Source organism: Bombyx mori, chromosome 4 (assembly GCF_030269925.1).
Source record: "Bombyx mori chromosome 4, ASM3026992v2".
NCBI lineage: Eukaryota > Metazoa > Arthropoda > Insecta > Lepidoptera > Bombycidae > Bombyx > Bombyx mori.
This window is the reverse complement of record NC_085110.1, coordinates 18,752,023-18,768,408: the sequence shown is the minus strand read 5'-3', so window position 1 is coordinate 18,768,408 and position 16,386 is coordinate 18,752,023. Positions and strand designations below refer to the sequence as shown.

Sequence of the window (16,386 nt, the reverse complement as noted above, 5' to 3'; positions counted from 1 at the left end):
GATGAGTTTGAATAAGTTGTGATACAATTAGTGCTCGGTTGCGTGTTCATGTAGTTCTGAGTATCGTGATTGCGAAACCAAAGCATTACATTCCATAGGTTAGGTATTTCGGCTTGTATTCGACATTGCAATGTCATGACAACGTGCGTTATACCTACGAGTACATGTCGTCGGTCGTCGGTCGTCGATTGCGTTGTGTCAGCAGCGCTGGGGACTATTTTATTTTATATATATTTTTTCTCTAATATTACACAGCTGATTAAAACCTTAATTGTGGAAGCTGGGAATTAATCTGTTTTTGAACTACACCTCGACCCACTCGTCCGTGAGATGCGACATTTTGTACACTGGTCAAGGCCTATTTAGTGTTAAGAGATTACCGGAGCCCATAGACGTAAACATAAACACTGCCACCCACCTTGAAGCATAAGCTATACGTAATGCTTTCTACAACGACCAACACTAAAGCGGTTCCATCCGCCTTCATCACGCGCTACACTCACAGTCGCGCACGTGTGTGTAAGGGTACTGAGGGGAAGATTTGAAACTGTGCGAATAATATTATTTACTATTTGACTACGGAGTCGACCAGTGCCTGGGATTTCTCGAGCGCTATCTCGAGGCCCAATCTTCGGATCGGCAATATTCAAGGACACTGCCAGGGTCGCCATCCCGGGCGAGAGCCTCATCAGAGAGGGCACGCACGTGCATAATCGCATCGATGGTAGAGCGGCCCTCTCTGAAGCCGTACTGTTCTACTGATCTCGTCTCGTCTCGTTCAGGGCGAACGATGTGGGTGGAACAACTCGGTACAACAATTTTCCCGCCTCATCCAACAACACGATGGGGCGGTAGCCTAAGGGTGAGTCCGCGAGGCGCCTATCCTCCTCAGAAGGACGAGTCAGTCCTTTCCCGCAGGGTCGGAAACCGTCCCGACTCGAGGCAGGTTCGAAAATCCGCACGAGCCGATCCTCCAGAGCACCGAAGGCCAACTCTCAGCTCCGGCCATGAACACATTCAGGGACAGCGCCCTTCCTCCTCATCTTTGACACGGCCGCACGAATCGCCGCCCTCGAAAGTTCTAGAAGTGCCCCTCCCCGTGCGGTACCACCACGGAAACTAGTTCCCGCAGCTGTCGAGGTTGGAGTGGCTCAGCCGCCGGGGGCGCCCACGGCCACAATCCCTTGCGGACCGTTGCGGACGTTCGAATAGTGGTTCCTACCGGTTGGGGCCCACGACTCCAGCCCGCTGCACCACTCTGCACAATTAGCAACGCGTTACGTTGGCGACAAACGCTAATGAACAATGGTAATCTTTACACTGACTTATTTATTTTAATTTATTCAAATATATTTTCGTTTCGTGATCATTTCAATTTTACAACAGTTCTACATTTTAACGTCTTTCTAATATGATTTTTTTTATTGCCCTTGTAGGCAGACGAGCATACGGCCCACCTGATGGTGAGTGGTTACCGTCGCCCATGGACTTCAGCAATGCCAAGGACAGAGCCAAGCCGCTGCCTACCGAAAATTGTTTAAGCTCAAACCTACTCATATGTATGTTCGTAGAGTTTTCTCTCTCGCCACACACAAATCTCGCCACTTCTATAATATTATCATTACAATTTACGATGCTTCGAATACCTCGCAGTTTCATAGCTGCGGAGCACAGGGGCGCGGCGGCGCGGCGGCGGCGACGCTCTAGCTGCGGACATATCACATTTATACAATTAAATCATGTACAATCATTAACAAAAATTCCGAATAGAAGCCAAAACGTAACCGTTAGTGTGGTCAATTGCGTAATTATGATAATGAGAACACGTTGTGTGGTTTTAAGATTCAACTTCGAGTAATAACTTGTTGTCGCTTCTGTTTGATCAGCTGGACAGGTAAAAGGGACACAATACAAGCCAAACCTTGTAATCATATATAAAGTATTTAGGTGTTCAGTTTATTTGTTTGTTTGTTTGTCGCGGTGAGTGAATGCATCCTGTCGAAATTACGTTAGTTAACTAATTTTTTTAATTATAGAAAATTGAATATAATTATAGAAATTGATTTTTGAATGAAAAGACAAAGGGTCGATCTTCCAGTGGGTTCTGCTCGGTGGTTTCTGCTCGGTGGACCGATAGTCTAAACTCGGCACTGTTCGGAACTTGCAAAAATGCTAACTTATGTTGAAAATGTCTCAATAAATAACTGAGTATTTGTCAAATATCTTGTATTATTTCTTAGATGATCCAAGATCACTGATGCCTTCTGTTTCCCAGGCGTCCGTTCATCTGAGCATCACCTGCGGCAGACAGCTTCGTGTCGTTACAATGCCGAGAATTATTCAGTTGTAATCGGCTGCCAACAACGGTACGACAGCAACACCGCCTTCCCGAGTCTCGCAGGCTTATCGCATCATGTATTTTAATGTGTTTTAAACAGAATTGGAGACCACAAGCTGTTGTAGTGAACTCCTTTTTAAAATCTGATCCGTTGGGAAATAACTATATCCACCCTGTGACTTCTTGGTCGTTGACAAATAGTTTATGTATTGAAGCAATAACATATGGTAGGCGCCTTGCGAGCCCACTTTCCTTTACGACGTGACATTCTTCTTAGACATTATTTATGTTAGGATTTAGCTTGCTGAGCAAATTATTTTAGTCTCCTCAATAATAATGTACATTGTTTCAAACTCGATCGACCACATGACGTCGGCCCGTCCCCGTCGCGTCGGGGCGATTCGCTGCTGGCTCTTCCAAGAATTCAAATTATAACATTTATTTTTACTTAAGTGTCATTAAAACGACTTGTTGAGTGTTAAAATATGCTGTCTGTACTACCGGTTCCAAAGAAAATCCAAATTATCTTCTATTTTATTATGATGCGTGTTATATAATAATTATATTACTGTTATTTCTTAATTGTCAATATTTCTCTAGAAACATTTGCGCGTTTTGGTTCTCCGTCCTTGTACCTACATTTGAATATTCACCAACAGAATTATACGTGAGCAAAATTTTAAAATAATATAAAAATTTCAACAAAAGTGAGAGGAATGGTCTAAATTGTGTTTTCATTCAAGGCTAATGCGATTCGAAACAAATTTTGTAGGTTTTTATAAACGACGCCGCGGCGGAGCCAATCACTAACGTTCAGTTGAATGATGACCAACTTTATGTAAGTATCTACAACATCAATATATTACAACACATCCCCGTTTATTTTTATATCTATCAGCACATTCTCTGTTGCATCCTGCATATTATTATATGTATTAAGGTAAGTATTACTTTTCGTTTTTAGTGCGTCGTTTCTATTCGGCTCGTCTCGTGACTCGGCGACCTGAACTGTGTGTGTCGATGCTGAGTGTCCACCACTTGTCCTGGTCTCCAACGTATGTGGAATCATAAAAAGTGTAACGTCCATTTCGTTCTATTATTTTAACATTCAGATAGAAGTTTGTCTTTTTTTTGTTGATTGATTCACAACACAAATCGTATCGTATTAATAGAAATAAAATTAAGAGTAAATTTTGGAAGAGTCCGCGGGGGACCCCGGCCGGGCAGGAGTCGCCGGTCGGTCGAGCCATCGGTTCGAGCCGACGCCGCGGGCCGACAGCCGCGCGAGCACAGAACGGCCTCGATTGTTATAAAAGTATTTCGATCCGAATCCCCGGTATTTTATTAATAAAGCGGTGACATCGGTTCAAGGCCTCCAATTAACGAAAATATATCGAAGCGGGGCGCCTCTGGGTTCCGACTCATGTTGTTGTTTGCGGCGATACATTGTTAGGATTCATTCTGTTCAGTTTGCTCTCTCTTAAATAATCGCGAGTCTCATTGTCGCTGGGGGAGCGGTCGTCTGCAGTGGTCACCGGAGTTCATGGTCATCAGCACGAGAATGCTACCTCAGCTACCTAGAAACGTGCGACGAAGTCTTAGTTGTATGATCCTTTACATTAAAACCAATGGCTGCTTCGCACCACAAGTATATGTATAGTATTAGCGATCGTGTTATGCTGGTAAAATAGACCGAGGACGCTGCTGTTCATTCGCCTTTTGCGATACCGACCGTCAGGTGAGCCGCGTAACGAGTGGCAAAATAAAATCGCTCGTTACCGCGTGCGGCGCGGCGGCGCGGCGGTGGTGGTAGTGGTGAGGCGCCGCGCCGGGGACTACTTGCCCAGCTACTGCACTGCGCGCAGCTTGGGGGAGCTGGACTTTTGCTTGGCACGACTACTAAATTATAAATAATAAGAAATGGAGGAGACGCCGTAAGTTGTACGTGATGTACCTATCAGCTGGCGTTTCAATACGAGACTGATGTGATGTCTAAGATTTGTTAGCGCAAATCGTGAAACGTGATGTTAGTATGTGACACGCGTCGGCAGTGACGGGGCCAGCGACACGCGAGCATGTTTCTACGATAACCTTGAATCCATCGCGATATATTACTAAACAGTTTTGTTTTTATTAGTAACACGTATTTAATTACGTACTTAATTAATATTTCGCATGAACTAAGTGATAAGGAATTCCGGTGGATAGTGAAACAATATTATTTTGACCTATCAAATTCATTTACTTAACTTAAAAGTATCTAGCTGGGCTCTCGACTTTGCCCGCGTGCACTTCAGTGGGATTTTTAGGTGCTGTTAACCCGGTGGCTCTTCCTGCCTGACCCGTCCCGTCACCAAGGAGACTGAAATTGTTTTCTATCTATTCAGTTTGTTGTTAATTTTGAGAATATCCATATACATTTTATATACCTAATTTTGCCATAAATACTGAGAAAAAGGAAAAAAAAATTCTATTGCAAATAACATTTATTACTTTTACAGTGTGTTAGTTTAATACATAAATATAAAATAATTTAAAGTATAAAAATCTTATTCGAAGAGGTCTCCACTGGCTGCAATACAGTCCTTTAAACGTTGAGGCCAGTTATCAACAGAAGCACGCACTCTTTCCATGGGAAAATTTTTCACTACCAATCGTACGGATTGTTTTAGGGACTCCAAATTATCATGGCGTTTAGAGCAAGCCGTACTCTCTAAAACTGACTATAAATCATAATCCAGCGGATTAAGATCGGGACTAGACGACGGCCAGTCTTCAGCTCTGATGAAGTCCAAGACTGCGTAGACCGAGCTTTATGACCTGGCGCCGAGTCTTGCTGGAAGGACCATTTTTTATTATTGAACATGGTGTTGTTAAGGGGCTTCACTTCTTTCTCAAGAATGGTATCTTGATACACTTGTGCCAATGTTTTGATACCATTTTCACAAAAGTATGGCTCACTCACTCCTCCATAGCTAATACCCCACCAAACCATCACTGAAGTCGGATAGTGCCCACGTTGCACTCTGTCGACTGATTGGGAAGCTTCCTTAGAGCTTTGAGCATAAATACGGTCATTTTGTTTGTTTAAATGTTGCTCGAATGTAAAAAATTTCTCATCCGTAAACAAAATTTTTCTATGACCTCCCTTTGCGTACCGCTTCAGTAGTTGTTTCGATTTTACCACCCTATTCTCTTTTAAATTATCAGTTAAGAAATGACCAGTACGTCTCTTATAGGCTGCAAGTCCTAAGTCATCTTTTAAAATACGCGACATGGTTCTAGGTGCTATCTTCATCTCCCGAGATAAAATCTTTTGCTTTCGGACAGGATTTCTTCGAATTCTTTCCCTTACTGCTTTGACCACCTTTTTCGTACGAACACTACGTGGACGGCCAGATCTTTTTCTGTCACAAACAGAGGAGGTCTCATTGCATCTATTAATAGCCCGGTACACAAACATTTTACTAATACCAAGCGTATGAAGAGTTTTAAAAATTGCATTCGGCTCCTACTTTGTGTAATGCAATCACAGCGATTCGGTTCCCTTTATCACCCCACTCCATTTTAATATCGCAAAATATTGTACAATGTATTGGCGCCAAAATGAGAAAACTCAATGAGCAATCATATACAAATGACAGATTCCAAATTCAAATGTAATATTTTGTTTATTTTTCATTGTAACAGTGTTTATGGCCAGACTAAGTATATATAAAAATGAATTGCTGTTCGTTAGTCTCACTAAAACTCGAGAATGGCTGAACCGATTTGGCTAATTTTGGTCTTGAATTATTTGTGGAAGTCCAGAGAAGGCTCTAAAAGGTAGATAAATTTTAAAATGCTCGGAATTAAATAAAAATAACAATTTAGTTTTTCTTTTGATGTGTCCCCCGTCGGACCGATTCCTTGTGTTTGTTTTAAGTTTATTTTATACAAAAGTTTAGGTCTTTTATTTATCAATTAAGGCACTACGAAGTCTGCTGGAGCAGCTAGTTTATAATATAAAATAATAATAAAACGATATAGTTTTCTAATATCCCAGACAATTAATTATCTGCGATACCAACTTTATTCAAAATTATTCACTTTTTATGATTCGTTTACTTATTTTATACCTGACCCTTTATTTTTTATTTATTCATTACTTAATGCAAAAACAGAAACGATATAGCAAAAAGAACTAATTACCAAGCGTATGTCCATAAGAAACTTCTCTCTTTTTATAATTGTGTCTATGACATAAAAGAACCGGCGCAATACTACACCTACATACGTACTTCGAGTATACATGTAGGCACATACAATATTATTCATCGCGAGAACAAACATATTTGACTTTCGTTTTCCAATTCTGAAAGTCAAGAAGTGTGACAAATAGCAGAACACTAGACCTAGGTGACGTCAGTGATGCTGTTATCAGTTCAATTGTAGCGTGAATCATTAAGGAGATAAACATGTTATTGTTGTTCGGAGATGTTGAGCGTCGCGTTCTGGTCGAGGTCTGGTCGCGCTGCGCTCGCTCGCAGACACAATGCGCGTTCATTGTTCAGGTGCAGCCGCTAACTTCAATATTGTCTCAGCGCGCGACCTACCTACGACCTACCTGCGACCTACCTGCGACCGCCCAACTTTGCTTATTGTTCGTGTGCAGAAATTATGTAAATTATGATGAGTGTCGAGACTGGGGGATAAGAGGAGGAACGTGTTGCACGAAGAAACTTCTGACGCTGTCTTCGGATACTTACTGATCGGTTCTAACTCTGAGCCGTCATAAAAATCCACATATTGATATGGCATGTTTTGAGCCCACACGCGTAGGCACCACCACCCCTCCTATTTTTGTCGTGAAGCAGAAAGCCGTTGTACTATAAAACTGAGAGTTAATGTGTCAAAGTGGGTGGCGGCATTTACGTTGTTGATGTCTATGGGCTCCGATAATCAACACCAGATGGGCCGTGAGCCCGAAAAAGCAATAAAGCAATAAATTAATAAAACATACATGGTGCTTCGACGGCTATACTGCAAAAGAGCTTTATTAGTTGTGGGGTGCTCGTGTTGATGCGGGCCGCGTGAGCCAACACTACACTTGTAAGTCAGGATTGTACCCATGCAAGATTTGTAGTGTCACGTTATTACGAATGGTCAGTTTAGTTCACTTGTCCATCACTGGATAGAGTGAGCGGAGTGTGAACGCGGCTCGGACGCGGGCTGGTGCGGGGCGGCAGCTGTGACGACAGCCGACGAGCGACCCCCGTATCCACAGCGCGGCAACATGAGGTGCAGATGATCATCGCTCCCCAGATACATTGTACTGTAGTGTCCAACGAGTAGTCCTCCCACAATAACACGAGTTTAATATAGATAACGCAGAAACAAAACTACTTCTTAAATTTCTCATCAGCTTAATTTTATTGAAAATAAATAATATTAACATTTGTTTGTCATACATTAAATTTGCTCTCCGAGTCGAACGAATACAGAATAAGTACACAAGCAGATCTATATCCTCGCAATCCCAGGACCTTGCACTGCTCGTCCTTTATACTCGTAATCAATTATAATAAATATATCTTACGTTTACGACACAGAAATTACGAAATGCAACAATCGACGCGGATCAGCTCTGAGCAGAATCTGCGCGGCCCTCTACTGAGATATAGGTACTTATTATGTACTACGTCGATGGATATACGACACACGATAAGCCCTGTTATTGAACTGTAAAATCTTATATGTTAAGTGCTTATTGTGGTAAGTAAGTATTAACTATTCTGTAAAGCGCCAAGTGCTTGTCGGAAATATCAGAAACTTATTAAAAGTGAAAATCGTGGTAAGAGCCCGTTAAGCGTAGGATTATAATGTACGAGTAGACAGCCGCCAGACCTTCAACAATGTTAATCATCATATTGTTTTCACAATACTTTTTCATGAGCCCCCTCCGGACAGCTAGCACAGATTACTTAACAAACCTTCTGAAATCCGTCTAGTAGATGCTAATAGTCTCCGAATAACATGTTGTGACACATCACTTGGAGACCAACTTATAGGAATTTACACGGAATAACAATGAACACATCCATTTAGACAAAATACTGTAAAATGCGTAGTTCGATGACGTGTTATATATTGAGATCAGAACCGCGATGCGAGGCCGCCACCGCGACTGTCCGCGTGCGACGCCAGCGCGTCCCCTCGCTGCTGCACCACGTTAACAGCGGGCGCGGGATCGGACGCGGGCGCGGGGTCGGACGCGGACGCGGGCGTGGTGTCGGACGCGCGGCCTCGCTCGACGGCGGAGGGGACGCCGGTCACCGCGAGCGCCGCTGCCGCCTGCGCGACCGCTGCCGCCGAGGACCCGCCCAGCACGTATCGTGTACCTAAGACAAACGGTCATGCTGTGTGGCGCCATCTCCAGTCAATTAACGATGAAAATGTGAGAAGGCACTGTATCTCCATCCTCTGATCCACCAACTGTATAATTTTATTTTGTACTTCAAAAGTCACAATATAAATCATCCGTAGCAATGTAGTCGTATCTGAATTTTGGCTCGAATACTTTATCTATAATAAATTTGTGTGCAGTTTTAATTATTTTCTTTTGATCTCGACCTCATGTTTTTATTTATTTATTGCCTTTGTAGGCAGACGACCATATGGCCCACCTGATGGTAAGTGGTTATCGTTGCACATGGACGTCAGCAATACCAGGGGCACAGTCAAGTCGCTGCCTACAATGTTAAGGAATATGCTCAGATATCATGTCCGAAATAGAAATTCAGATATTATGTATAGAGAGATAGTTTTCAAAAGCTCGGCAGTAATTCCCGAACTACCCTTGAACTGGAGTAAATTCGAACACTGATATTGACACAGAAGTAATAAGTGTTTGTGTTGGCCTACTTGCTCTCACAGCTGTAGGGGCAGTGTTACATACCACAGACGAACTGGTCCACAAGTATAGCTGGGGTGAGATCGAGTGGAGCGGTGGGAGAGTCCTGGCTCCAACCGGATGACGTCACCGGACCCGACCCGAACGGCACCGACAGGCCCCTGCAGGTCAGTCATGCACTTTCGAATATTACTTCGACTGGTCAGAATTTCTGCTAATAGTATTTATGACGCTGATGATGTTGTTATGCCGGTACGAGTAACGCCAACTGCACCCAAATACGTAGCAGAAACGGACATCGAAACGACCAGTACTTACTTCGGAAATGTTCTGGAATTTTTTAAATTTGCAGTGTCGATTTTAACAGAGTTGCAAAGACTACATGAAGCTAGTTAACAATCAGTTCTATTCGAAGCGAAACAACGAACGGATCACTTGAAGCGAAGCGAATGAAATAAATTGTGATATTGAAGACTGACTACCTTAGGTGTCGTAATAATGAAATAGGTCTTATTTGTATTTTGGTGAGACTTTTTATTTATTCCGAGCCTCAGAATTTAATAAAATTATATCTCACGATGAGAAGTAGGAGATTTTGTTTAATGATAATTTAGTAAAAAAATAATCTGATACTCATATCAAACTAAAACTTGGAAAAATAAAAGAATGATACGAGATGTGCAGAGTGTTCATCTAGGGACACAAGCCCGAATGGCATCTCACGTGACGAGCGCGAGGTAGGTGTCCTGCGCGTCGACCACCGCCAGCCCGGAGGACACGCCGCCCGGGGACAGCGCGTCCGACGCGGCCTCCTGCTGTAATGCGGCTACCACTCTGTAATGTGTTGAAATTTATTCATAGAGTATCTTTATGAGTAAATTAATGTCTATAGCACGCAAAATCCGACATAAGAATGATATTACAGAACCATGTTAGGAAAGAGAATAAGTTGCTTATGCTATCGGGGATACAGTAATGTTTTCGTTCTTTTTACCAGTATCTGATCCACACATGCAGATACGACTATTAAATGTCTATAATACTGCAAACCTCCTTAAATATTTCCCTTTATCAAAAATTTGTAGTGAATATAACCAAATATGTGCATTAATTGACGGCATCGCCATTTTTAACGACACGTCTCCTGGTCTCAAAAACAAACTATAAGTATCCAAGTTCCTTTGTTTATAATTGATGAGAGAATGTTAAGTAGTTAACTCTTGTTTTCATGTTCTTTACAATTTTTTTTTATGTCATGTTGTTAACACTAAAATTTAACGTATTTTCCCGTTTTTTGTAAAATAAGAGATTGCTCTACATGCCTGTAACTGGCTTACATACCAGTACTTAATTTTATACTTGTTAATTTTAAGCTTGAATGTTTTGTGTGTATTGCTGTTGGTGTGTTTGATTAAATAAATAAAAATAAATAAAGAAAAAGTCCCATCGAGTGTCAGCGGGGATCTCCTCCTGGCCCTGGTAGTAGCAGATTGCGTATACAGACAACACAATAACAAGTAACGCCATCGAGCAGGAATCAGACCAATATTCAGGGGCGTGACAGTTTTGTTCCGTTTAGGCGCTACCATCGAAGTGGGTCCCATGTGACCAACCATGTACTCCTTTTTTTATGATTGAAGGATTACTGGTGGTCTTTCCAGCTTCCCCAGAACAGGTGGACGAGCAAAGGTTCAGCAAAGGGTGGGATTTGCTAACAGCTGCCCGAGCGCTTCCGAAGGAGACCTAACGACTCATGAGCAATTGCTTCGCGGATGAATCTACTACCGGATCGGAATCGCGACCCGCTGAGAAGATCCGGCGAGAAACTCAGTGGGCTTGATGCGTGGGTTAGTTTGCACGTCGACCTCTTTGTCGAGTTCGACGAGTACGGTTACCGGGGTCTCTAAGCATGCTCCTAGTGTTAGAGCTGAAGGCGTCTAATGTAAAGGTTATTGGATCTGATTGATCCGTAAGGACGTGTTTAAGGCGTCAGGATTCGGGGAGTAGTCAGCGGCGGCAACGTAAGGCGATTATCATAATGCATAGCCTTTTCGAAGTACCGTTCCGACGCTGACTTCATGTATTTCTGGATTGATTAGAGGCCCAGGTCGTCGTGTAGGTCAACGTTCTTCACGAACCACGGAGCTCAGACGGCTAACCTGCAAAAGCGGGATTGTAGAGATTGGAGGGTGCCTATGTGTGTGCGGGCCGCGTGAGCGAACACCACACTCGCGTAAGTCATGACTGGCCTTATACATATTTTGTAAAGTGTCATCTTATTCCGAAGGGACATTTTACTCCGCTTACAGATCATGGGGTAGAGTCTCCCGAGAACAATCGCGGCACGATTGCGGACTGATTTTATATGCGGGCGGCATGTCATGGATACATCCAGGGTGACCCTGGATACTTGATCTTTCTGTATTCGAGTGTTCGATGTTCTGTATTCGATGTATACACTCTTTGTGGGACACCCTGTCTACCCATAAGCAGCACCACACAGTGTCAGCAGGGTGAAATTCGGTTAGAACTCTTCAACTCACCGGCGCGTCGCGTCGTCAACATCTGCGGGCGGCGGGGAGAGTCCCGCGACGAGCGCGCGTGCGACTGTCCCCGCGCCCGCACCCCCCACCCACACCCGCCAGCCCCCCGCGCGCACCGCTGCCGGACTCGACACTCGCAGGTCGCTCTCACTCGACCACGCGCTCGATAACTCTGCAGGATTACATTATTACTTCATTTAACATTTTTTGGTCGATTTGTATGTAATCTATATATTTTATTTGTCTAGCTTTCAGATACTTGATTTAATAAAGGTAGTTTAAAGTGCGGCGTCCGCTAAAAACTCAATACTTTGATCAAAATAATAAAAATGGCGTCGTTAAAAAAGATGTTTTTGGATGAAACAGGCTCTATAATGAAATGAAATCACGACAGTAAACCTGCACTAGTGTTGTGCTGCAGTGACTCGAGGTAGTCGGCGAGAAGCGCGCGCGCGGGGGCGCCCGGGCCGCCGCCCCGCGCCGCCCCCACCCCGACCGACGCGTCGGGTCCGCGTCTGTGAGGCAGCGCCAACATGGAATAGTCACGACGGATACTAAAATTCGAGTTGGAACTTAAACAGCACTGTCAGGCTCCGGGCTGGACATCGGTCTCTCCCGCGGTGTGAGGCAAGCGCGCTGACCGACCGTACATAGATGCGGAATAAATTATATATTGTTTGGAAATGTTAGGCCTTGGTCGAAACCCATTGCTTCTTGATGATTTTGGGAAACGTAATTGATATTATACCTAATACAAACGAAAAATCTTCCAACGGGAGTTACGCCCATTGGAAGATTTGTCTATTCTTCTATTATCTATTATTATTATATAGTTTATTGTTTTTCTTCCTCGACTTGTGTCGGTTTTGATAAATATCCCGTCCCGTTTCCCACAGGAAAAAAGATAATAATACCTATACCCCAAAATTTTAATGATATTTTATGAGAAAAAAAAAAGAATAGAAAATGACTAAATGATGGAGAGAACCCCAGCGTGTGTTGCTGTGCGTGAGTAGTGCCTCTTCTTCTTCCTCGTCGTCCTCCTCGCTGCGTTATTGGCTGTTGTGTTGCCGTTGTATGTATGAGTGGTGTCTGTTGGATTTGGTGTGTTTGATGAATGTTGTGTGTCGAGTGGCTGTTGTATGTCTGACAGTCGTGGCGTGTTTTGTGTGTAGTGTTCTTGTGTGTTATGTACGAATACTGTGTCTCCAAGCAACTTACTAAGTATAATTGATGTGTGAATAGCTGCCTGTTTCTGTAGGATACCAACATTAATGTTGCTGTCCAATTTATTTAGGTATCTTGTAATACTTTTAGCTACTACCCCGGTAGCGCCAACGACTATTGGGATGACAGTCGTTTGTGTATGTGTACAAACGATAATTATATAATATATAATAATTTATTATTGCATAGACGGGCGAACGAGTTCATGATACGCATGGGGTTAAGTAGAATCTAGAGAAATCACAGGATGAGAGTCGCGAAACATGAGTCTTTGTCTCAATTGTATTGTATACAACCTGAACTTACTACGAGTTGTAACCTTCAAACGGCCAATGCTGCTGTTGTGCGGGAGACGCTTAGGGTAATAGTACCGGGTAAGTATATTGCTCTACCACTAGTACAATAACTTTTTTATATACAATATCAAGAGTCTATTTTAAAAGAGGCAAGACAAGCTTCCAAATTATTCTTATACTTCAGTGTCCCCGCCCCGTTGTTTGAGCAGTACTGCGACAACCCACCTGGCGAGGTCGACGGCGGGCTGCAACAGCTGCGACCAGGGCAGGCGTCCGTACTGCGCGTGCAGCGCGGCGAGCGCGACCAGCAGACGCGGAGCCGCCCCGCGCCGCACCCCCGTCCCGCCCCACTCCGCCAGCCACGCCGCCGACCTCCGCCACTCTCTGTACTCCCAGTACAGCAGTGTGCCACTCCTGGAAATGTTGAATAAATTCTGCGAGCTTAGTACCATTACAATTTGTAATAAAAGCTTACGTTCTAAATTTAGAATCTCCACCGCTGAACTTAAAAATAGGATATAACTTTTGAAATGCGTGTCTGCATCGATGTATTCACAGTTCACAGATCACTGAGGAGACGAGCGGCGCGCGGGCGGCGGAGCACGTTCAGCGTCGACTCGCCGGGGTCGCCGGGGCACACTGAACTGATGAGACGAGCGTCTTGCTGTCTACGTGGGTCGTGGTGCATTATTGTTATTTAGGGGAAAGTCACCAAATGTTGGACACCCAACGTTTTTTTTGGAAACAAAATAAAACTATATTCAAATTTTAGACTTTATTAATTAAGTAATTCAATAAACTTTATTAGCAATATAAATTAACAAAACTGCTTCTTCTGCATAACTGTAATTAGAATCAAACATTAAACTTCGGCAAAAATAAATGCAACATCTCGAAGTAACCCCTAGTACCGAACAGTTTTACAAACATACTCCATCGATCACATATTATGTAGATGTCTGAACACTCATGAATATCTGCAAATGCCGTTCATGAGTCGATTTGAAATAGTGGAATTTTTAAGAATATTCTTTTTTTTTCTTCTGAGACTATATTGTTCATTTCATCATCCGCCATGTTCATGGGGAGATTATCAGCTATGGCTAAATCAATAACAGGCTGACGCTCAGTCTGTTTGATAAAATTTCTGGCTCATTCAGATATATTAGTTATGTCAGCAGGATAATAATCTAGATTATTATGCGAATTTGACTATTGCGAATATGTGAATTTGACCGACATTTGTGTTCGGATCTAGATCCCCCATGGACAAATATTTTACGTGATATATTACAATCTGTTCACACTCTAGTAAGAAAGTGTAGTAAATGTACTCAAGTTTGGTTGCAACGTAACTTCTTCTCCACGATTCAATGCGCAATGTGCCTTGTCATGCAAAGTGCTTTTTGGGATCCTATGACGCAACGAAGCTTCTCTCGGACTCCATTTTTTTGACAAAACTATATCTACCGCACCTTGTAATTTTGTTGGCTCCCATTTTCCTTTATTATTCTTCTCTCCCATTTCAATTTCTGTATATTCTTCTTTTATCTGAAATAACACAAATAATTTTTACTGTCTGGTAGTAAGGGACATATTTGTGTCCGGCACTATGGGACAGGGTACAATATATCAAGCTCAGCTGATTTTTACCTAATTTTTATTGAAAATCAACAAAAAAATGCAAATCATTAGTAGATACATTGAAGGCTTAAACACAGAAAAGTAATAAGACTTACCTGGATACTATGAGATGCAATGTGCTTCTGAGAGAAACGGGGTTTGACCGCTCCTTATACTGTAAGTATAAGTAAGTGTCACCGGCAAATGGTGTCGCGGGATCCTGTACCGATACTTGCCGCCGCAACTCTTCCAGCAACGTTTGAATTGTTCACGATAGTACTTGTCGAAACAATAAGAGGGTCCGGCGCTAAGGGGTTTTCCCTGCGTGGTGCCGGGGTTACTGCAATGAGCTGAAGATCGAGCGAAGGTGCGGGGGGTGCAGCTGCTATCGAACGACCAGCTGAATGAAACTGTTTTTAGGATTCCCGAGGTCGCGCCGCGTCGACGAGGAATCGGAACCGGTTTTGCATGTCTGCTTGAAACTCACGCGTCGAGTGAGGTCCGATGCGGCGCGACCGCGGCGAGGCACAGCGCGGCGGCGACGGCGGCGTCCATGGAGCGCCCGCCCGCCTTCAGCGTCTCCGTGCCCGCACCGGAACACGACTTCGCGTCTGAAGACACACTGCCGTGAGGGACCACCTGACGTACAAACATTTGTATTGCACTTAGTATGTTTATAATTGGGGCCAAGCAGTAGTAAGTTTGGTTAATGTTAGACAACCTCATAATCTCCGTAGTATATCTGCGTGAGGAGCGCGAGGGTGGTGGCGGCGGTGAGGGCTGCGAAAGACGCCACGATGAACCGCGGCCCCCCCGCGCACAGGCGCGCCCCGCCCCCCGACCCGCTCGGCGTCAGCGGCACATCCTCGCGGAGCTCCACCCCTCCTATGATGGGACTATATGCTTATTTATCCAGTATTTTGTTACTTCATTATGAACTTGTGTCGCGCATTGCTATGCGACTAATGTTGAGCTACCAATTTTTCTAAGGAAATACGTAGATTTAATACATGTTAATGAATCATTTTCATGGTGAAGGAAAAACATGGTTTATTAAAACTTAAATCCGAAAAATTTATGCACAATTACTGGTGATAGAGCGAAATGTCGGCTCGCACGAGTTGGTCTCACCGTCCTGCCTACTTCTGTCAGCGGCTGTGACTTCTACTTTACATTTCCTGGCGGGCGGCGGTCGACTCGTACTGTGTCTATGGTCTCCGGTAACTGCTTAACATCAGGCGGCCTGTTGCGCGTTCACTAATTGACTCAATAAAAATATATTGATGTCAGTCTGCCTGAATGTATACACAAGTATAATGTCATTGTAATTTGTCATTAGATAAAGTTAAAGTTTCTAGAATATAAAAATACATGTAATGGTTTGGTTTGAAAACGGAGAATAATTCGACTATTATTCTTAAAGACATGTCCGTCTTCTGCTAATCAAAATATGTCATCAAAAAGGTT

General features: G+C 43.4%; 2 protein-coding genes across 5 annotated transcripts in view; one reads left to right on the top strand and one right to left on the bottom strand.

The window, feature by feature from the left end:
• Positions 1-7,723: 7,723 nt before the first annotated feature.
• Positions 7,724-16,386, bottom strand: part of LOC101741715 (glutathione hydrolase 7) — a 9,731-nt gene continuing 1,068 nt past the window's right edge. For 2 of the 4 annotated variants that reach the window (XM_038021866.2, XM_038021864.2), the window contains exons 3-10: positions 15,641-15,804; positions 15,407-15,558; positions 13,522-13,710; positions 12,173-12,327; positions 11,774-11,945; positions 9,954-10,064; positions 9,276-9,391; positions 7,724-8,718 (exon numbers count right to left, since the gene is read on the bottom strand). In XM_038021866.2, coding sequence (XP_037877794.1) covers positions 8,474-8,718; positions 9,276-9,391; positions 9,954-10,064; positions 11,774-11,945; positions 12,173-12,327; positions 13,522-13,710; positions 15,407-15,558; positions 15,641-15,804 — 1,304 coding nt within the window. In that variant the 3' untranslated portion in view covers positions 7,724-8,473. The remainder of the gene's footprint in view (positions 8,719-9,275; positions 9,392-9,953; positions 10,065-11,773; positions 11,946-12,172; positions 12,328-13,521; positions 13,711-15,406; positions 15,559-15,640; positions 15,805-16,386) is intronic. The other 2 variants (XM_062668403.1, XM_038021869.2) reach the window with 1 other exon arrangement.
• LOC101739637 (arrestin homolog) overlaps positions 13,705-16,386 on the top strand; it is a 22,377-nt gene continuing 19,695 nt past the window's right edge. The window contains exon 1 of the mRNA XM_062668404.1: positions 13,705-13,968. Within this exon, the coding sequence (XP_062524388.1) occupies positions 13,827-13,968 (142 nt within the window). The 5' untranslated portion in view covers positions 13,705-13,826. The remainder of the gene's footprint in view (positions 13,969-16,386) is intronic.